Source organism: Mytilus californianus, unplaced genomic scaffold (assembly GCF_021869535.1).
Source record: "Mytilus californianus isolate M0D057914Y unplaced genomic scaffold, xbMytCali1.0.p SCAF_7, whole genome shotgun sequence".
In the NCBI taxonomy this organism is placed as follows: Eukaryota; Metazoa; Mollusca; class Bivalvia; order Mytilida; family Mytilidae; genus Mytilus; species Mytilus californianus.
Window position 1 is genome coordinate 56,356,654 of NW_026262723.1, and position 19,902 is coordinate 56,376,555.

Here is a 19,902-nt window from a genome sequence, read left to right on the forward strand (position 1 = left end):
GCAACACTAACCTAGCCTTACCCAGGGGTGATCACAGCTGCTCCGGAAGGGTAGAAAGGGCTTTTCTGTGTGTGACATTCGTTGTGTTGCTTATGGCCATTACTTTGGTATCATTCGATAAAGTCATAATTGAAGAGAAGAAGAATATATGACTGTGCACGTGGTTACGACAATTAGACCATATTGGATCCGTGGTCATCTGTGACACGGTCAAACATGAAGGCGCTGTTAGAATGCCGCCTCATATGAATAGAGGAACACGTTGGCAAGAACAGGGACTCAGTTGATGTATATAGGTATACAGAGTGTCGGTTGAAAAAATATTTATTTTAGTAGTGTCCCAAACATTAGCAGGGTCCATGTTTATAACTGAACTTTGTGAAAAATTCTTACATTTGATATATTGATCGATTTTTTAAAACATTTCATGAAACAAATTAAAATACTACCATTCAATGACGTTAATGGCATTTAAGACATTGGTCACAATCCAATGCATGTCTTCAAGTGTTTTATAGAAAGAGATACTATACACATATAACCACAAGCAATAGAAACACAGTACACATTGTTGAATATCTTTAGAAACACGTCTTTTGTCTGGGTTGCTGTCTATTTGCCGAGTAATAAACTCGTTATAGATACATATATTAATTATTAACTTTCATCTCATTTAATACAATTCATATACTTTATGAATGGTAATATATACCAAAGTACTTGGAAAAACACCATCGATGGTCTTTTGAATCATGAGAATGTTTTATATACATGTTCTCAGTCTGGTAAATTCATTTAAAGTGAAATTAAAAACCAATCTGCTTAATTTATAAATAAACATTAAACGTATTCTTACACGTGCTTGCGCCGGTAACTATCTACTTATTAAATCTAAATTGACTCTTTGTTGCAGCACAATATTGAATTTTACATAATATATAACAACCGCAATGGTGCCCTAGTCATAGTTCTGCACGAAGCAAATAACCGTTTAATTTCCTCCCTGTTTTCAATGTCGCCGTAAGCGATGTTGTAATAAACAATTAGGTCAAAGTCAATCCTTGGGAAAGAGTGATAGATTCAAAATAACTCGACACATCTATATGTATAGTGTCGGTGGACGAGAACTTATTAACTGTTGCAAGAAACAACACATTAAGTCATGTAGATTTAATCATAAATTTCATTAAAAAATACTTCAGTTACATTCAACATACATCTATCATACTTATCTTAAATTTGAAATATTTTATTTGTCACAATAAAAATCTGAACAGAAATTGACACTTAAGGGGAAATTAACATTTGACTCAAAACTTTTGCCATTGCTAAAATATATAATATCGGAACTGTTTCTCTGCCAGCACCATTGCCTGAAAGATAAACTTTAAGATTGACAAATTTGATCTATTTTCAAAACTATATATTTGTAAATAACATAAAAATCCATGATGGCTTTATAATTTATGATTTTTAAAACCTACGATTTGTTCATGCTAGACGCTAGACAATAAGTGGTGAAATACAAACTCTGATTATATGTCTTTTGGATATAACTGAAAACCATACAATATCACTGAACTAGTATACATATTTGTTTTGGGGCCAGCTGAAGGACGCCTCCGGGTGCGGGAGTTTCTCGCTGCATTGAAGACCCATTGGTGGCCTTCGGCTGTTGTCTGCTCTATGGTCGGGTTGTTGTCTCTTTGACACATTCCCCATTTCCATTCTCAATTTTAATATTTGCATTGTTTTGTAATATATTAACAAGAAAACAAAAACAATCACGGCTATTATATTTCTTGGAATGATTGATATAAATACGCAAATGTATCTCCTTAATTTTCCCGAATATTAGTATGTAAAACAATTTCGGAGATTAGATTTGGAAAGTATTTGCACTTTAAAAAAAAATTGTGGAAAAGGTTGTCGTAATTCGTTTGACTATTAGATTAGTATAATACTCCATTTCACATTTGTTTGTATTTGTTATGAATTTTACCTCTTTCTAATGACAATACTGTAACAAGGACGGATTCAGGATGGTGCGTAGAGGGAGTGTCAAATGATTTTCCTCGAGGCTAGCACAAGTTATAGAATAGACACAATTAGATTATTATTACTGATTATTTTATGATACAATAAAACTTACATTGAGTAGGAGTAACTACAGGTGATGCTTCATATCCCATGTCGCACGTGCAATTCACGATACATGTGGCATGGACGACACATTGTCCTACTCCGCAAGCTTCATATGGTTTCTTTCCTGTAAATAAATGTAAATTTGGCAAAATGTGTTTTACAGTCAACCCTTTTTGAATTACGCTGTCAGTGAGAAAAATATTTTATCAAACCAAAAAGTACCAACTATACCAGATGATGTACATGCCTGTCAATGTCAATCTTTTATTACATATGAAGTGTTGTGTATTTTTTTTTAATTTCCAATCGTTTTAACCTATATATAGCTATGCTATCGAATAATACTGATTTTTTTTCAATAGCAATATTTTCAATTACTTAAAAGATATTATATATATATATATATATATTAACTTGAATGTCATCTGTATTGTATGTATTCAGTGGAGTAATATTGTTGATCGTCTCCACGTTTTTCGTTTTCTTATTTACTGCTATTGCGGACTTAACCATGGTTGGTCTAATCATGGAAGTACTATATTGTTAATATAATACTTCCATGGTCTAATTCAAATGGGACTTCTGTAATACACTTAGTATTCCGGATTGTAAATTGCATTTGCTTGGTCCAAATTAATGGAAAATATGTTTGAGAAGCAATGTTGTCAGAGGCACCCCACACGACTACGAAGCTTTTTAGTATTCTCGACTGCTGATTCGGGTTTCGCACGGTCGTTGGGTTCCTGTCTCATTGACGTATACCACACATCTTATTCTATTCATAATTCTTTTTGGCCTATTATTAGTGTGCTTAAAGTATTAGTCTATCTTACTGTCAAAGCAAGTCCCGCCACTTTCGTAATAGTTACTGTTACACAAACATTTGTATATCCCCAGACCATCGTTGAGACATGTCATGTTGGCATGTGAACATTGATCGGCTGCGGAATCTGTATTATCACATGTTTCATTAAATGCTATTCCTGTAATTTATACATGATATAAATTTCTTCATCTCAATATTCGACTGACATTTATAGATACAAATGAATATGCATGGACTAGTAAAAACATCTACTCGAGTTAAGGGCATACGATACAGGAGAGAACTTACGTAGATTTTTTCTTGAAATTTAGACACAAAAGAAATGTGAGATGCAATTTTGTCATATACAAAGGAAAACTATAACTTCATCACTAAGTTTTCAAGATAATAAAGAGGTTTTGTATGTGTGAGGGGAAATCAAAAACGTTCATACTGAATTCGATACCTTTTCCTAAACAAAACAATTCCGCATGTTTTGTTTTTGTTTTAATTGTTATTTTTTGTTTTTTTTTATTATTTATTTGGGGGGGGGGGGGGGGGGGGGGGGTAAGGAATTGTTCACACAGATAAAGCATTTATTGTTATAGTTGATTACATGAAAGTTAGATTAGATATAATTATCGCGAAAGTATGCAATTTTTGGTGATAGTGGAATTTCAGCCCACTAAATGTATACAGAAAACATTATACCATTGATTTTTTTTATTTGTCTAAGGCTTAGTGATCAACACTAGATTTTGAATTCCTCTGAAAATAATCAATAGTCATTTTCGTTTTTTGGTGATTTTAATTTCACACTAACCCTACCGATTGATGGCGTCAGTGTATCCGCGAATCATAGATGCCTTTTATTAGAAATGTCGTCAACGTGATCCAGACCCTTTTTTATATGCCTCTGGTTGTAATAAAAAGGGGCATTCAACTTCCTGAACATTTTTAAATGATACTAGTGAAGTGAAATCTGGTCTTGAAAATGAGATAGGTAATCTCAAATCGTTATTTTGCTAATTACTGTCTTTTCTTCCAAAATGTGTACATGTCACACCTCATATCTGTTCAGGTTTCCCGTGATAGCGAGAGTTGAAAGTTGCTCAAGATGTTTGTACATTGGTACATATATATAGAATGATTTGTTTGTTTACATAAATCAATTTGTCAAGTTTTATTTCTATCATACTATTATAAGAAAGGAAAAGAAATCATTGTTTAGAAAACAGTCACGTGATAAAAAATGTAGGTGTTCATAAATTAACGCAGACTTTTTGATGTGTATTTTTGTCGTGTTCATGTACAAATTATTTGACTTTTAGATAAAAAAAATAAATTGTTAATAGTATACAGTTGTTAAAAAAGTGTTTGTGTTTTCATGCTTAATGACGTCATACGCGAATTGCATAATATTTTGGTCGGATGCGTGGAACGTTTTCTTATTTGGCTTTACGTTTTCAGCAAAAACATGACTATCTGTGAAATGTTATAAGTTTTTTTTTAAACCGGGTTACACATTTGTGTTCCTCAAACCAAGAAGACACCGATGGGGTGTATTTCCACTAATATTTCGTCCTCAATATGCTTGAAATAATTGCCACTGGACGTGAAGCAAGCTATGATTAATCAAATCTACCAATATGTATAATTTATTATTTTTATATGATGTTCTTGTAAATTTCTTTCCACCATGAAAAAAAACATACTGAATTGGTGGTATCATTTTTTTCGATCTTGAATACAAGAGGCATTATGTAATATCTTGCGTGGTGTACAGAGACCAGTTTTATTTTCAAAATTATTGTCTTTGCATAAGCATTTGTATCCAGTTTCATTCCGGCATTCAGCTAGGGAATCTACACATTGGTCAGCCGATTCTCCACCTTCACATATTGCATTTAATACAATTTCTAGAAGAAATAAATGGAGAATAAATAAATGGACACAGATGATGCCCCGGCTTGCATATAACGTTATAAAGGGGCATAACTCGAGAACACGAAAAGTGACGCCACCCAAATTCGAACTTGATCTGTGTTTTGTTGTTATCAGCATTAATGTGTATAAGTTTCATAACATTTGGTTGAGGCAAAACTAATTTTGGGACGTACGTACAGTGACGGCGGGAGCATAAAAAAGAAACATGTACATACTATGCACATCATGCATTTAGATTTGTTACATTGAAGATGTGGGAGCCCAAAAGTTTTGACTTTGTCAGTCCATCTGTCTGTTTTGTAAAGGCAAAATTTCCAAAAGTATTAGAGGTAAAATTTCCAAAAGTATTAGTAGGACATCAATGAAATTAACACAGTTGTGCGTAATTCTGTAGATGTGTACTAGTATATTATTATTTTTTTGAAAATTAGTCAATTTATTTTGGGAAAAATTCAGTTTTTTGTTTAAATATCACAAATTTCGAGAAATACATTTTGTAAGCACAAAAAACTCCAAAATGTAAAATGGTGCGTAGTTGTTTGCATAATATGCACGGATTGATTATTTTTTGTTGTTGAAAGCCATTTTTCAATCACTGGCTATTTTATGGCGGCCAGTTTTGTCATTGGTAGAGAAATCCGGAGAGAAGCACCGACCTTGGACAAGAAGCTGCGCATCCTAGTCAATTACGATCGGAATCAAAGGCAGAAGTATTTTTTGCGGATTGAAAATTCATTTTTACATGTTGCTACGCATGCTTATCCCCTTCCCCGAAAAACAAATGGTCGTTCCCTAATACATGCGTGCATCTGTATTACTGATTGATATGTATAGGCTCTTTTCAGTTGTTACCATTCAAGTCATACTCAGATACATTTGTATTAAGAGATGCATGTAAATATGCAGTCCTGTACATATAAATGTAACATTAAGCACATTTTCAACACCCAACCATGCAAGTAAGTATCAAATACAGTCATGTTAATTGAAGTCTGGAGCTGACATGTGAGTAACTGATAGTAGTCCTTTGTTCATTTATGTTTATCATAGCCATTTTGTTTAGTTTCTTCTGTTACATTTTCTAACATCGGACTCGGACTTATTTTAAACTGATGTTTACTGTGCGTTTTGCTGTGTGGTTCTTTATTCCACATTGGCTTGAGGTATGGGGGACGGTTGAGATCTCACAAAACATGCTTAACCCTGCTGCATTGTTGCGCCTGTCCCAAGTCAGGAATCTCTGGCCTTTGTTAGTCTTGTGTGTTTTTCAAATGTTGGTTCATTTGTATGTCTCAGTTAAGTGTGGCGTTCCTTTCACTTAAACTACAAAAATGTAGTATACATAATTGTTTTGGGGCCGGCTTGATCAAGAAGTAAACCAATCTACCAATATGTATTATTTATTATTTTTAGATGGTTTTCTTGTCAATGCCCAAATGATTTATTGACTTATCTTAGTCAATAAAGATCGGATTCGAGGGCAGTATGATTTGTTGGCGGATTCAATATTCGTTTTTTACATGTTGCTACGCATGCTTATCCTCCCTCTCTGAAAATCAAATAGTCGTTCCCTAATACATTTGTGCATCTGTAGGAATGATTGATATGTATAGGTTCTTTCCGGTTGTTCCCATTCATGTCATACTCAGATACATGTGTATTAAGAGATGCATGTAAATATGCAATCCTGTACATATACATGTAAACTTATTATAACATCAATATAAAAAAGAAGATGTGGTATGATTGCCAATGAGACAACTCTCCACAAGAGATGCACATTTTAAACACCCGACCAAGCTGGTAAGTGTGAAATACAGTCAGCCTAATCGAAGTCTGGAGTTGATCATGTCAGTAACTACTAGTAGTCCTTTGTTAAAAAAAATAAAAACAACACGTTATCAATTTCATTCCGAAAAAGAGAGGAGAAGGATACCAAAGGGACATGCAAACTCATAATTCGAAAATAAACGGAAAACGCCATGGCTAAAAAAGAAAAAGACAGAGATAAAGAGGTTTTTGGTATGTGTAAGGGGAAAACAAAAACGTTCACATCGAATTCGATACCCTTTCCTAAACAAAACAATTCCGCATGTTTTTGTTTTGTTTTTATTGTAATTTTTTGTTTTTTTTATTATTTTTTTTGGGGGGGAGAAGGGGGGGGGGGGGGGGTGGGGGGTTGGTAAGGCATTGTTCACACAAATAAAGCATTTATTGTTATAGTTGATTAGATGAAAGTTAAATTAGATATAATTATCGCGAAAGTATGCAATTTTTGGTGATAGTGGAATTTCAGCCCACTAAATGTATACAGAAAACATTATACCATTGATTTTTTTTATTTGTCTAACTTAAAGGCTTAGTGATCAACACTAGATTTTGAATTCCTTTGAAAATAATCAATTATAGTCATTTTCGTTTGTTGGTGCTTTTAATTTCACACTAACCCTACCGATTGATGGCGTCAGTGTATCCGCGAATCATAGATGCCTTTTATTAGAAATGTCGTCAACGCGATCCAGACCCGTTTTTATATGCCTCTGGCTGTAATAAAAAGGATCATTCAACTTCATGAACATTTTAAATGATACTAGTGAAGTGAAATCTGGTCTTGAAAATGAGATAGGTAATCTCAACTCGTTATTTTGCTAATTACTGTCTTTTCTTCCAAAATGTGTACATGTCACACCTCATATCTGTTCAGGTTTCCCGTGATAGCGAGAGTTGAAAGTTGCTCAAGATGTTTATACATTGGTACATATATATAGAATGATTTGTTTGTTTACATAAATCAATTTTTCAAATTTTATTTCTATCATACTATTATAAGAAAGGAAAAAAAAACATTGTTTAGAAAACAGTCACGTGATAAAAAATGTAGGTGTTCATAAATTAACGCAGACGTTTTGATGTGTATTTTTGTCGTATTCATGTATAAATTATTTGACTTTTAGATAAAAAAAAAAAAATTGTCAATAGGATACAGTTGTTAATAAAGGCAACAACGCAGTGTTTGTGTTTTCATGCTTAATGACGTAATACGCGAATTGCATAATATTTTGGTCGGATGCGTGGAACGTTTTCCTATTTGGCTTTACGTTTTCAGCAAAACATGACTATCTGTGAAATGTTATAAGTTTTTTTTTTTAAACCGGGTTACACATTTGTGTCCCTCAAACCAAGAAGACAACGATGGGGTGTATTTCCACTAATATTTCGTCCTCAATATGCTTGAAATAATTGCCATTGGACGTGAAGCAAGCTATGATTAACCAAATCTACCAATATGTATAATTTATTATTTTTATATGATGTTCTTGTAAATTTCTTTCCACCATGAAAAAAAAATACATACTGAATTAGTGGTATCATTTTTTTCCATCTTGAATACAAGAGGCATTATGTAATATCTTACGTGGTGCACAGAGACCAGTTTTATCTTTAAAATTATTGTCTTTGCATAAGCATTTGTATCCAGTTTCATTCCGGCATTCTGCTAGGGAATCTACACATTGGTCAGCCGATTCTCCAACTTCACATATTGCATTTAATACAATTTCTAGAACAAATAAATGGAGAAGAAATAAATGGACACAGATGATGCCCCCGCTTGCATATAACCTTATAAAGGGGCATAACTCGAGAACACTAAAGGTGACGCCACCCAAATTCGAACTTGATCTGTGTTTTGTTGTTATCAGCATTAATGTATAAGTTTCATAACATTTGGTTGAGGCAAAACTAATTTTGGGACGTACGTACAGTGACGGCGGGAGCATAAAAAAGAAACATGTACAAATGTACATACTATGCACATCATGCATTTAGATTTGTTAGGTCTTACATTGAAGATGTGGGAGCCCAAAATTTTTTTGACTTTGTCAGTCCATCTGTCTGTTTTGTAAAATCAAAATTTCCAAAAGTATTAGTAGGACATCAATGAAATTAACTCAGTTGTGCGTAATTCTGTAGATATGCATATTATTTTTTTTTTGAAAATTAGTCAATTTATTTTGGGAAAAATTCTGTTTTTTGTTTAAATATTCACAAATTTCGAGAAATACATTTTGTAAGCACAAAAAACTCCAAAATGTAAAATGTTGCGTAGTTGTTTGCATAGTATGCACGGATTGATTATTTTTTGTTGTTGAAAGCCACTTTCAATCACTGGCTATTTTATGGCGGCCAGTTTGTTTCATTGGTAGAAGAATCCGGAGAGAAGCACCGACCTTGGGCAAGAAGCTGCGCATCCTAGTCAATTGCGATCGGAATCGAAGGCAGAAGGATTTTTTGCGGATTGAATATTCATTTTTTACTTGTTGCTACGCATGCTTATCCCCTTCCTCGAAAACCAAATGGTCGTTCCCTAATACATGTGTGCATCTGTATTACTGATTGATATGTATAGGCTCTTTTCGGTTGTTACCATTCAAGTCATACTCAGATACATGTGTATTAAGAGATGCATGTAAGTATGCAGTCCTGAGCATATAAATGTAACATTAAGCACATTTTCAACACCCAACCAAGCAGGTAAGTATCAAATACAGTCATGTTACTTGAAGTCTGGAGCTGACATGTGAGTAACTGCTAGTAGTCCTTTGTTCATTTATGTTTATCATTGTCATTTTGTTTAGTTTCTTCTGTTACATTTTCTAACATCGGACTCGGACTTATTTCGGACTGATGTTTACTGTGCATTTTGCTGTGTGATTCTTTATTCCACATTGGCTTGAGGTATGGGGGACGGTTGACATCTAAAAAACCATGCTTAACTCCGCTGCATTGTGGCGCTTGTCCCAAGTCAGGAACCTCTTGTCGTTGTTAGTCTTGTGTGTTTATCAAATTTTGGTTCATTTGTATGTCTTAGTTAAGACTTAAGTGTGGCGTTCCTTTCGCTGAAACTACAAAAATGTAGTATTTTGGGGCAAGCTTGAGCAAGAAGTAAACAAATCTACCAATATGTATTATTTATTATTTTTATATGATTGTGTAGTCAATGCCCAAATAATTTATATACTTACATGTATCTTAGTCAATAAAGATCGGATTCGAGGGCAGGATGATTTTTTGGCGGATTCAATATTCGTTTTTTACATGTTGCTACGCATGCTTATCCTCCCTCCCTGAAAATCAAATAGTCGTTCCCTAATACATTTGTGCATCTGTAGGAATGATTGATATGTATAGGTTCTTTCCGGTTGTTCCCATTCATGTCATACTCAGATACATGTGTATTAAGAGATGCATGTAAATATGCAATCCTGTACATATACATGTAAACTTATTATAACATCAATATAAAAAAGAAGATGTGGTATGATTGCCAATGAGACAACTCTCCACAAGAGATGCACATTTTAAACACCCGACCAAGCTGGTAGGTGTGAAATACAGTCAGCCTAATCGAAGTCTGGTGCTGATCATGTCAGTACCTGCTAGTAGTCCTTTGTTAAAAAAATAAAAACAACACGTTATCAATTTCATTCCGAAAAAGAGAGGAGAAGGATACCAAAGGGACATGCAAACTCATAATTCGAAAATAAACGGAAAACGCCATGGCTAAAAAAGAAAAAGACAGAGATAAAGAGGTTTTTGGTATGTGTAAGGGGAAAACAAAAACGTTCACATCGAATTCGATACCCTTTCCTAAACAAAACAATTCCGCATGTTTTTGTTTTGTTTTTATTGTTATTTTTTGTTTTTTTTATTATTTTTTTTGGGGGGAGAAGGGGGGGGGGGTGGGGGGTTGGTAAGGCATTGTTCACACAAATAAAGCATTTATTGTTATAGTTGATTAGATGAAAGTTAAATTAGATATAATTATCGCGAAAGTATGCAATTTTTGGTGATAGTGGAATTTCAGCCCACTAAATGTATACAGAAAACATTATACCATTGATTTTTTTTATTTGTCTAACTTAAAGGCTTAGTGATCAACACTAGATTTTGAATTCCTTTGAAAATAATCAATTATAGTCATTTTCGTTTGTTGGTGCTTTTAATTTCACACTAACCCTACCGATTGATGGCGTCAGTGTATCTGCGAATCATAGATGCCTTTTATTAGAAATGTCGTCAACGCGATCCAGACCCGTTTTTATATGCCTCTGGCTGTAATAAAAAGGATCATTCAACTTCATGAACATTTTAAATGATACTAGTGAAGTGAAATCTGGTCTTGAAAATGAGATAGGTAATCTCAACTCGTTATTTTGCTAATTACTGTCTTTTCTTCCAAAATGTGTACATGTCACACCTCATATCTGTTCAGGTTTCCCGTGATAGCGAGAGTTGAAAGTTGCTCAAGATGTTTATACATTGGTACATATATATAGAATGATTTGTTTGTTTACATAAATCAATTTTTCAAATTTTATTTCTATCATACTATTATAAGAAAGGAAAAAAAAACATTGTTTAGAAAACAGTCACGTGATAAAAAATGTAGGTGTTCATAAATTAACGCAGACGTTTTGATGTGTATTTTTGTCGTATTCATGTATAAATTATTTGACTTTTAGATAAAAAAAAAAAAAATTGTCAATAGGATACAGTTGTTAATAAAGGCAACAACGCAGTGTTTGTGTTTTCATGCTTAATGACGTAATACGCGAATTGCATAATATTTTGGTCGGATGCGTGGAACGTTTTCCTATTTGGCTTTACGTTTTCAGCAAAACATGACTATCTGTGAAATGTTATAAGTTTTTTTTTTTAAACCGGGTTACACATTTGTGTCCCTCAAACCAAGAAGACAACGATGGGGTGTATTTCCACTAATATTTCGTCCTCAATATGCTTGAAATAATTGCCATTGGACGTGAAGCAAGCTATGATTAACCAAATCTACCAATATGTATAATTTATTATTTTTATATGATGTTCTTGTAAATTTCTTTCCACCATGAAAAAAAAAAAACATACTGAATTGGTGGTATCATTTTTTTCGATCTTGAATACAAGAGGCATTATGTAATATCTTACGTGGTGCACAGAGACCAGTTTTATTTTCAAAATTATTGTCTTTGCATAAGCATTTGTATCCAGTTTCATTCCGGCATTCTGCTAGGGAATCTACACATTGGTCAGCCGATTCTCCAACTTCACATACTGCATTTAATACAATTTCTAGAAGAAATAAATGGAGAATAAATAAATGGACACAGATGATGCCCCCGCTTGCATATAACCTTATAAAGGGGCATAACTCGAGAACACTAAAAGTGACGCCACCCAAATTCGAACGTGATCTGTGTTTTGTTGTTATCAGCATTAATGTGTATAAGTTTCATAACATTTAGTTGAGGCAAAACTAATTTTGGGACGTACGTACAGTGACGGCGGGAACATAAAAAAGAAACATGTACATACTATGCACATCATGCATTTAGATTTGTTAGGTCTTACATTGAAGATGTGGGAGCCCAAAAGTTTTGACTTTGTCAGTCCATCTGTCTGTTTTGTAAAGGCAAAATTTCCAAAAGTATTAGTAGGACATCAATGAAATTAACACAGTTGTGCGTAATTCTGTAGATGTGTATATTATTATTTTTTTGAAAATTAGTCAATTTATTTTGGGAAAAATTCAGTTTTTTGTTAAAATATCACAAATTTCGAGAAATACATTTTGTAAGCACAAAAAACTCCAAAATGTAAAATGTTGCGTAGTTGTTTGCATAATATGCACGGATTGATTATGTTTTGTTATTGAAAGCCACTTTCAATCACTGGCTATTTTAAGGCGGCCAGTTTTGTCATTGGTAGAGAAATCCGGAGAGAAGCACCGACCTTGGACAAGAAGCTGCGCATCCTAGTCAATTACGATCGGAATCAAAGGCAGAAGTATTTTTTGCGGATTGAATATTCATTTTTACATGTTGCTACGCATGCTTATCCCCTTCCCCGAAAAACAAATGGTCGTTCCCTAATACATGTGTGCATCTGTATTACTGATTGATATGTATAGGCTCAGTTGTTACCATTCAAGTCATACTCAGATACATTTGTATTAAGAGATGCATGTAAATATGCAGTCCTGTACATATAAATGTAACATTAAGCACATTTTCAACACCCAACCATGCAAGTAAGTATCAAATACAGTCATGTTAATTGAAGTCTGGAGCTGACATGTGAGTAACTGATAGTAGTCCATTGTTCATCTATGTTTATCATAGCCATTTTGTTTAGTTTCTTGTGTTACATTTTCTAACATCGGACTCGGACTTATTTTAAACTGATGTTTACTGTGCGTTCTGCTGTGTGGTTCTTCATTCCACATTGGCTTGAGGTATAGGGGACGATTGAGATCTCACAAAACATGCTTAACCCTGCTGCATTGTTGCGCTTGTCCCAAGTCAGGAATCTCTGGCCTTTGTTAGTCTTGTATGTTTATCAAATTTTGCTTCATTTGTATGTCTTAGTTAAGTGTGGCGTTCTTTTCACTTAAACTACAAAAATGTAGTAAACATAATTGTTTTGGGGCCGACTTGAGCAATAATTAAACCAATCTACCAATATGTATTATTTATTATTTTTAGATGATTTTCTTGTCGATGCCCAAATACTTTATTGACTTATCTTAGTCAAAAAAGATCGGATTCGAGGGCAGGATGATTTTTTGGCGGAATGAATATTCGTTTTTAACATGTTGCTACGCATGCTTATCCTCCCTCCACGAAAATCAAATGGTCGTTCCCTAATACATTTGTAAAATTGAGAACGGAGCTATATGACTGATTGATATGTATAGGTTCTTTCCGATACAGATACATATGTATTAAGAGATGCATGTAAATATGCAGTCCTATATATATACATGTAAACGTAACATCAAGCACATTTTAAACACCTGACCAAGCTGGTAAAATGAAATACAGTCAGATTAATTGAAGTCTGGAGCTGACATGTTAGTAACTGCTAGCAGTCCTTTGTTAAAAAAATGAAAACAACACGTTATAAATTTCATTCCGAAAAAGATAGGCGAAGGATACCAAAGGGACATTCAAACTCATAATTCGAAAATAAACGGAAAACGCCATGGCTAAAAAAGAAAAGACAAACAGACAAACAATAGTACACAAAACACAACATAGAAAACCAAAGACTGAGCAACACGAACCCCACCAAAAACTGGGGTGATCTCAGGTGCTCCGGTGTTAGAATAGGTAACAGATGCGCTTTTCTGGATTAACCTTCATCAGGAACGCTCAAAGCCGAATATTTGATAGCCAAGGATGCATAAAAAACGAAAAAATGAAGAGCTATATAACCAAAAGGACCTAAAAATTAGAGCCAAAGTCAACTTTGCCCGAGGGAGTTGAAACCTTAGTTTTCTCTTCTGTTACCTATTCTAACATCGGACTGTGCGTTTTCCTGTGTGTTTCTTTATTCCGTATTAGCTAGAGGTATAGGGGAGGGTTAAGATCTCACAAAACATGTTTTACCCCTCTGCATATTTGTGCCTGTCCGTAGTCAGAAACCTCTAGCCTTTATTAGTCTTGTGTATAAACTTAGATATAGGTTTATTTGTATCTTTCGGAGTTTAGTGTGGCGTCAATGTTGCTGAACTAGTATACATTATTGTTTAAAGGCTTGCTGAAAATCCACCTCCAGTGTCGGGGTTTTCTCGCTGCGTTGAAGACCCACTGTTGGCCTTGGGCTGTTTTCTGATCTCTGGTCGGGTTGTTATCTCTTTGGCACATTCCACGTTTCCATTCACTATTATATGTATATCATAGTCGTTGTTTTGAGATTTATACATTGCACAATTACCAGAAAAAATTAAGATTTCATTGAAACTTACTTGCAGCACATTCGGCACTATTTTTTCTAAATGTAGTACTGGAACAATTACAGTTCTTGTTACTGCCACATATGTTCCCTGTTTCTGTACAATTTGCACTAGTTGTACAATGTTGGCCATAAGTTGCTCCTGAAAAGTAATCGTACACATATGATTAAATATTAAATAATATGATAAGAACACTATTGTGTTGATTTTGGTATTGGTTGCAAATCTGAGATGTTTTCATATTCATATACTAGACTTCAAATTAAAGCTTGCCGTAACAATAGACAAATAGGATAAGAATGTTGAATTCAAAATGTTTTAACTGGGTTGTCGATGTGTTGTTGGGTTATTGCCTCGTAGGCGTACATGTATGAGGGTCATGATGGCGGGTTCTTAATTTATGTATTCTTTAAATTTTAAGGTCATTTTTCTTTATCTTTAATAAGAATGCTTATTCTGTAAAATTTTCATGCAAATGGTTTAACTATCAAAATTGTCTGTTTTATACACTATAGATGATTTCTTTATTCTGTACATCGTTCATTTCTGAATTTCATTACTCAGTTCTTTTATTTTCCACTGTTATTCTTTTCTTTCACCCCTTTATTCTCTTTTCTTTAAATTGTTTCTATTTTATCTCTATTCATTATTTATTTTGGCCATTAAGTCCATTCTGTAAACCCCATCCAGACCCTCGTATATACCTTATATCTTCTCCTACAATCATAAAGTTTGCATTAAGTCCTACACATACTATTGCGTTTTCCGAGAATAAATTGCAAACACTTCAGTAACATGTAAATGTATATAATGAATGCACATTTCACGGAAAAGTTTAATAAATAAATAATTTGAATATCGTATTTAAATGTTTTGTTATATATTTTCCTTTCCTTTTATTTACATCATAGAAATGTAATTCCTTATGAATATTACTACCATACCTTCAACTGATAATGTACAAAAAATTGTAATCAATATCCATACACCTGTAACTTTAACTTTTAAGTGGTCCTGTGAATAAGATTGAAATCACGAAAAAAGGTATTATAGCAAATGATATGTTGTCTATTTTAAAAATTACAATGGTGTCTTTAATTCAAACAAAAAGCTGTTGTTGCATGCATTTTTATTAATAACAATAATGCTTTATTATACATTCATGGCAAATCCAACATAAAGGCAGGGACATAATACCACACCTCCGCCCACCTTGTGCGATCGCCCGTCTGTTTGTAAAGCATGCATTTTTTGTTTACTTGGTTCTAATGAACAACCAAAGACAAGGACGTAATATACAGCCAGCAGCTTCACTGAAGTGAGTTGTAACACGTGGCCACTTTCTGTCGGAAACTAACTGTCTCTTCCCGATTCTTCACAGTTTTTAAAAATATTTTCAATAAAAACAAACACTTTTCGTCACATTTTTATTAATAGAACATAATAACTTCATATATGGTCAGGAGCTTAAAGATGTTAAGGTGTAACGTTTGAGCTTTTCTAAAATTTCAGACACCTAAATGTATATATGCTTTTCCAAAATTACGAGTGGGAATATGCCTAGCTAACAACTCTTTCAACTGCGTGTTATATTCATAAATAGTGTTTATAGACATGGTTTGGCAATATTCCATTTTAATCGATTGGCTTATTTGAGATGTGGTGAGACAAAAATGAAAGTACTTTTCATGATAACTTCCAGGATATAATACATGGCAGGAGCGAAAAAAAAACATTTTCCCCCTTTTGCTAGAAAAATTCAGTAATTTAAGTGTTCATAAATTTTTATAATTCATTCTTCCTATTATATTGGTTAGACGTATAATTTTGTTTTTGCCCTTTTATATGAGTTACACATCGTACACAAGGAGTGGAACTTGCAGTTAGAGGATTATGCTACTGTATTTTGGTCATCTTGAGAAGTCCATGTATAGACTATCTCCTATGAGGAAAAGAAAAAGTCGATGAGAAGAGAAGCACAATTGGCTAGAAATCCCCGCTACAGACGAGTTTTTGTTCAGTTCACGTAGACATACTTTTACAAAATGTGGGGCTTTGAACATGAAAAATTGATAGAAAATACTTTTCTCGCTTGAATTCCTTTTCATTTATAATTTCGGGGCTATTATATCTTGCTTATACGGTATGGGTTTTGTTCATTTTGAAGAACTAAAATTGCTAACTGCTGCGATATCTGATCTCATCTTGGATGTGTTGAATAAGTTATCTGATTGGCAATCTCACCACATCTTCCTATTTTTAGTTGTCTTAATTGATATGTCTTTGAGCTCTATGATTAATGAACTGTTGTCTTTCTTATATTGACAGAGTACTTCGTGGTATAGTAAGTCCTTTATTTGCGCTTCTCATCTGGTTTCCGAAACTTTATTCTTTATTTAACAGTTTGAAAGCGGCATACCGACACTATGGTTACACAACATCCCCTTTTATTCATATAGATATGTTTATATTTATAGCTCACCTTTTCAACTCAATTTATTTGAAAAAAGAAAAATGTTCTCTCTTCGTTTTTTAGTATGAAATAACTTGATTTAATCTGCATCTTACTTGACATAAAATACAAATAACATGCATGCAAACGTAAAATTAAGATTTTATGCGATAGCATGCATGTTAAGGTAACAATGAGACGACTGTCATTTAATAAGCCAATAAACGATTTATGTAAAATAATCAACATGTGCCTCTGAATAATTTTGGTGTTACTCTATAAAGGTTGTTGTTTTATAGAGGGATGGGCGTTGATTTCAAGCTTAAAATTAAAAAAATTTAAACAAACTACCCTTTAAATATCTTACACAATCACACTATAATATATTTTATCTAAAAGAACAGGCAATGTTTAAAATACTGAAATGTTGATATTTTTAGTTAAGGGGAAACATTTTGTAAAATAATTTTTTTTATGCACGCCAGAAGCAACCACAAGCGGTTGGTGCATATTCCTACCCTCTATTGATTTTTTAATGAATATTTAAAAAAAAATGTTCTTTAAACTTTTTTTTCTCTTTTAAGGGCACACGATACAGTTTAAAAATTTGATCCCACGGTGAATTTTTTTACGAAAGTTTGCATACAAGCTATTTATCACCTAGGCAATTCAAAAATGTAATAAAAATATACCTTCATGTGCTACTTTTAGAGAAAATTGGGATCGAAATTTTAGACATTTACTGGACATTTCGGTTTCTGGACATTTCTGTCCTTTTAAAAATCATACCTAACTTTTTTATTTCAAAAGATAAACGCAAGCGGATTTTTTTAAAAACATTTGGATTATCTTCTCTACATAAGTGTGTTTTGAATTTGTGTAAAAATCCTATGGAAATAGCTCATTTTATCACATTTTCATGATTTTAGTATATTTATCTAATTTAAAAAAATTTCATCGGTGAAAAGTTCTTAAAAATTGGCACACATAATCTTCATACATAATCAATCCAAGTGTCATATCTAAAAAGAGGGGTTTATGAACTCGTTTTAAAGTTATATAAGTCTGAATGATAAAAATCAGTCGAAAAATGCATCTTTTCCCGATATGTCACAGTTTGACGTCGCGAAAATAACATTTTACGTTAGCAACGTCATAAACTCCCCTGTAACTGTATCGTATGCCCTTAATGTTTCTTGCTGTAAAACTTATCCATACAATATTATAAGTAATGCCATCACGTATACACTTCTGTTATTGTAACAATCTATGGATACGAGCAAAAACACGATAAAAGACAGGAAAATGTCTACCCTATCCAACATGGTGTTTACCCTGATTTTCAAGTGGTAGTCGATATTCCTGTCATTCTCACCAGTCGACATGCATGCACTTTGCAGATCTTACCTATTGGATTTATTCTAAAAGATAATTCTCATTATGACTATTTAGGAAATATTTACCACTGGACATTAGGTAAGCAACAATAAATAAATGTAAATACAAACATTTGTAATGTCTCTTTACCATAGAATAGAAAAAACTAAGTATACTATTTAAAATCGTGAACGATAAGGTATTTTGGAATGCAGATTTTGTAAGGAAACCCAGAACATGTAAATATTAGTTATTTAATTGTTATAATACAGCTGTTCATTTTTTCTTAATTACATGTTAATTGTTATTACGCAAATATTTCCAATGCATTGAAAAGACAATTTTACAGCACCTGCTATCGTTGCTATTACAAAATATATATGTGAGATAAAAGTATAAAGATGCAAACAGAGGTTGGAATACTTTTTGGTGATGAGTTTTCAAGAGAAAGAAAATAATTATTGTAAGTGTGATATTATTGTTTAACTAAATTTACACGTGCAGTTCTAATTGTTTTAAAATCTCTACTTACCATACAGTCACCTTTTGAAGTACTTTTTCCTTATTCTATCGGCTAACCTTAAATATTGTGTATACCCGTTTGATTTATTAAAACGCAGGATATCATTTTATATTTGTTTTGTATAGCAACCAATTTAAATGCGCATGTGTATACGTAATATTTGCAAGTTGGCATGCATACCATAATAATACATCCTATAGAATTGAAAAGTATGTTATAATAATATAAGTATATATGCAACACGATCAGATCAAATGTCTAGAGGAGTATAAATGTAAAAATAAGCATATTACATTTAATACACAAATTACGTAATACACACACTGATCATAGTAACTAGTGCAAGGGGGGATACTGGGGTGAAAAAAGGGGGAATTTCGACTACCACAGGAGAATTATGGTTTGTTCGATAGGGAAGAAATGGTATGCAACAGACTATATACGTTCACCTGTAAGAGTTGTCGCAAGTGTTCCGTGAATTGCATTTGTCGAGCGCGTAGCCCGAACCACTTACACGAGGCATCAGATTTGAAGTCCACCATTCCGATCGAACGTTAATTACAGTACTACGAATTACGTACACCCTTTTTTTACATGACTATTTTTTTTTATTATTTAAGAATGGAGAAGTCCATGTGACGATATAGCAGCAGTTTCCCTTTTGGAAAACGAAGATTTATACTATAAATGGTAAATGTTGTATGGAGGAATTAATGGTAGGAAAATTTTGATGAAAAACCTAAATCGTAGCTGATTATGTTTATCGCAATGCTTTCTACTGACTCATGTATCATCTTTTCTTAACTTTGTGTGTGTATTTTAGGTTTTGGTGACACTAAAGCCTGTTAATTTAGACA

At 33.3% G+C, this 19,902-nt stretch overlaps 1 protein-coding gene across 4 annotated transcripts; it reads right to left on the minus strand.

Moving 5' to 3' along the window:
• Positions 1-1,155: 1,155 nt before the first annotated feature.
• On the minus strand, positions 1,156-19,222 carry LOC127709105 (24 kDa ookinete surface protein-like). Of its 4 annotated transcripts, XM_052214455.1 has the most exons (8): positions 19,055-19,221; positions 15,638-15,707; positions 14,706-14,834; positions 11,885-12,028; positions 8,313-8,456; positions 2,979-3,128; positions 2,153-2,269; positions 1,156-1,373 (listed from the first exon to the last, which is right to left on the minus strand). In XM_052214455.1, exons 1-8 carry the CDS (start codon positions 19,055-19,057, stop codon positions 1,288-1,290), a joined length of 843 nt encoding a protein of 280 aa, XP_052070415.1. In that variant the 5' UTR covers positions 19,058-19,221; the 3' UTR covers positions 1,156-1,287. The 4 variants fall into 4 exon arrangements, with proteins under 4 accessions (XP_052070415.1, XP_052070417.1, XP_052070416.1 ...); XM_052214457.1 differs by lacking the exon at positions 11,885-12,028; XM_052214456.1 differs by lacking the exon at positions 8,313-8,456.
• Positions 19,223-19,902: the final 680 nt, after the last annotated feature.

Coding starts and splice junctions, on each gene's coding strand:
- LOC127709105 (XM_052214455.1), bottom strand. Junction 14,835..15,637: donor TTGTACATTATCAGTTGAAG/GTATGGTAGTAA, acceptor ATTACTTTTCAG/GAGCAACTTATGGCCAACAT. Junction 8,457..11,884: donor AACTGGTCTCTGTGCACCAC/GTAAGATATTAC, acceptor TATTTGTTCTAG/AAATTGTATTAAATGCAATA.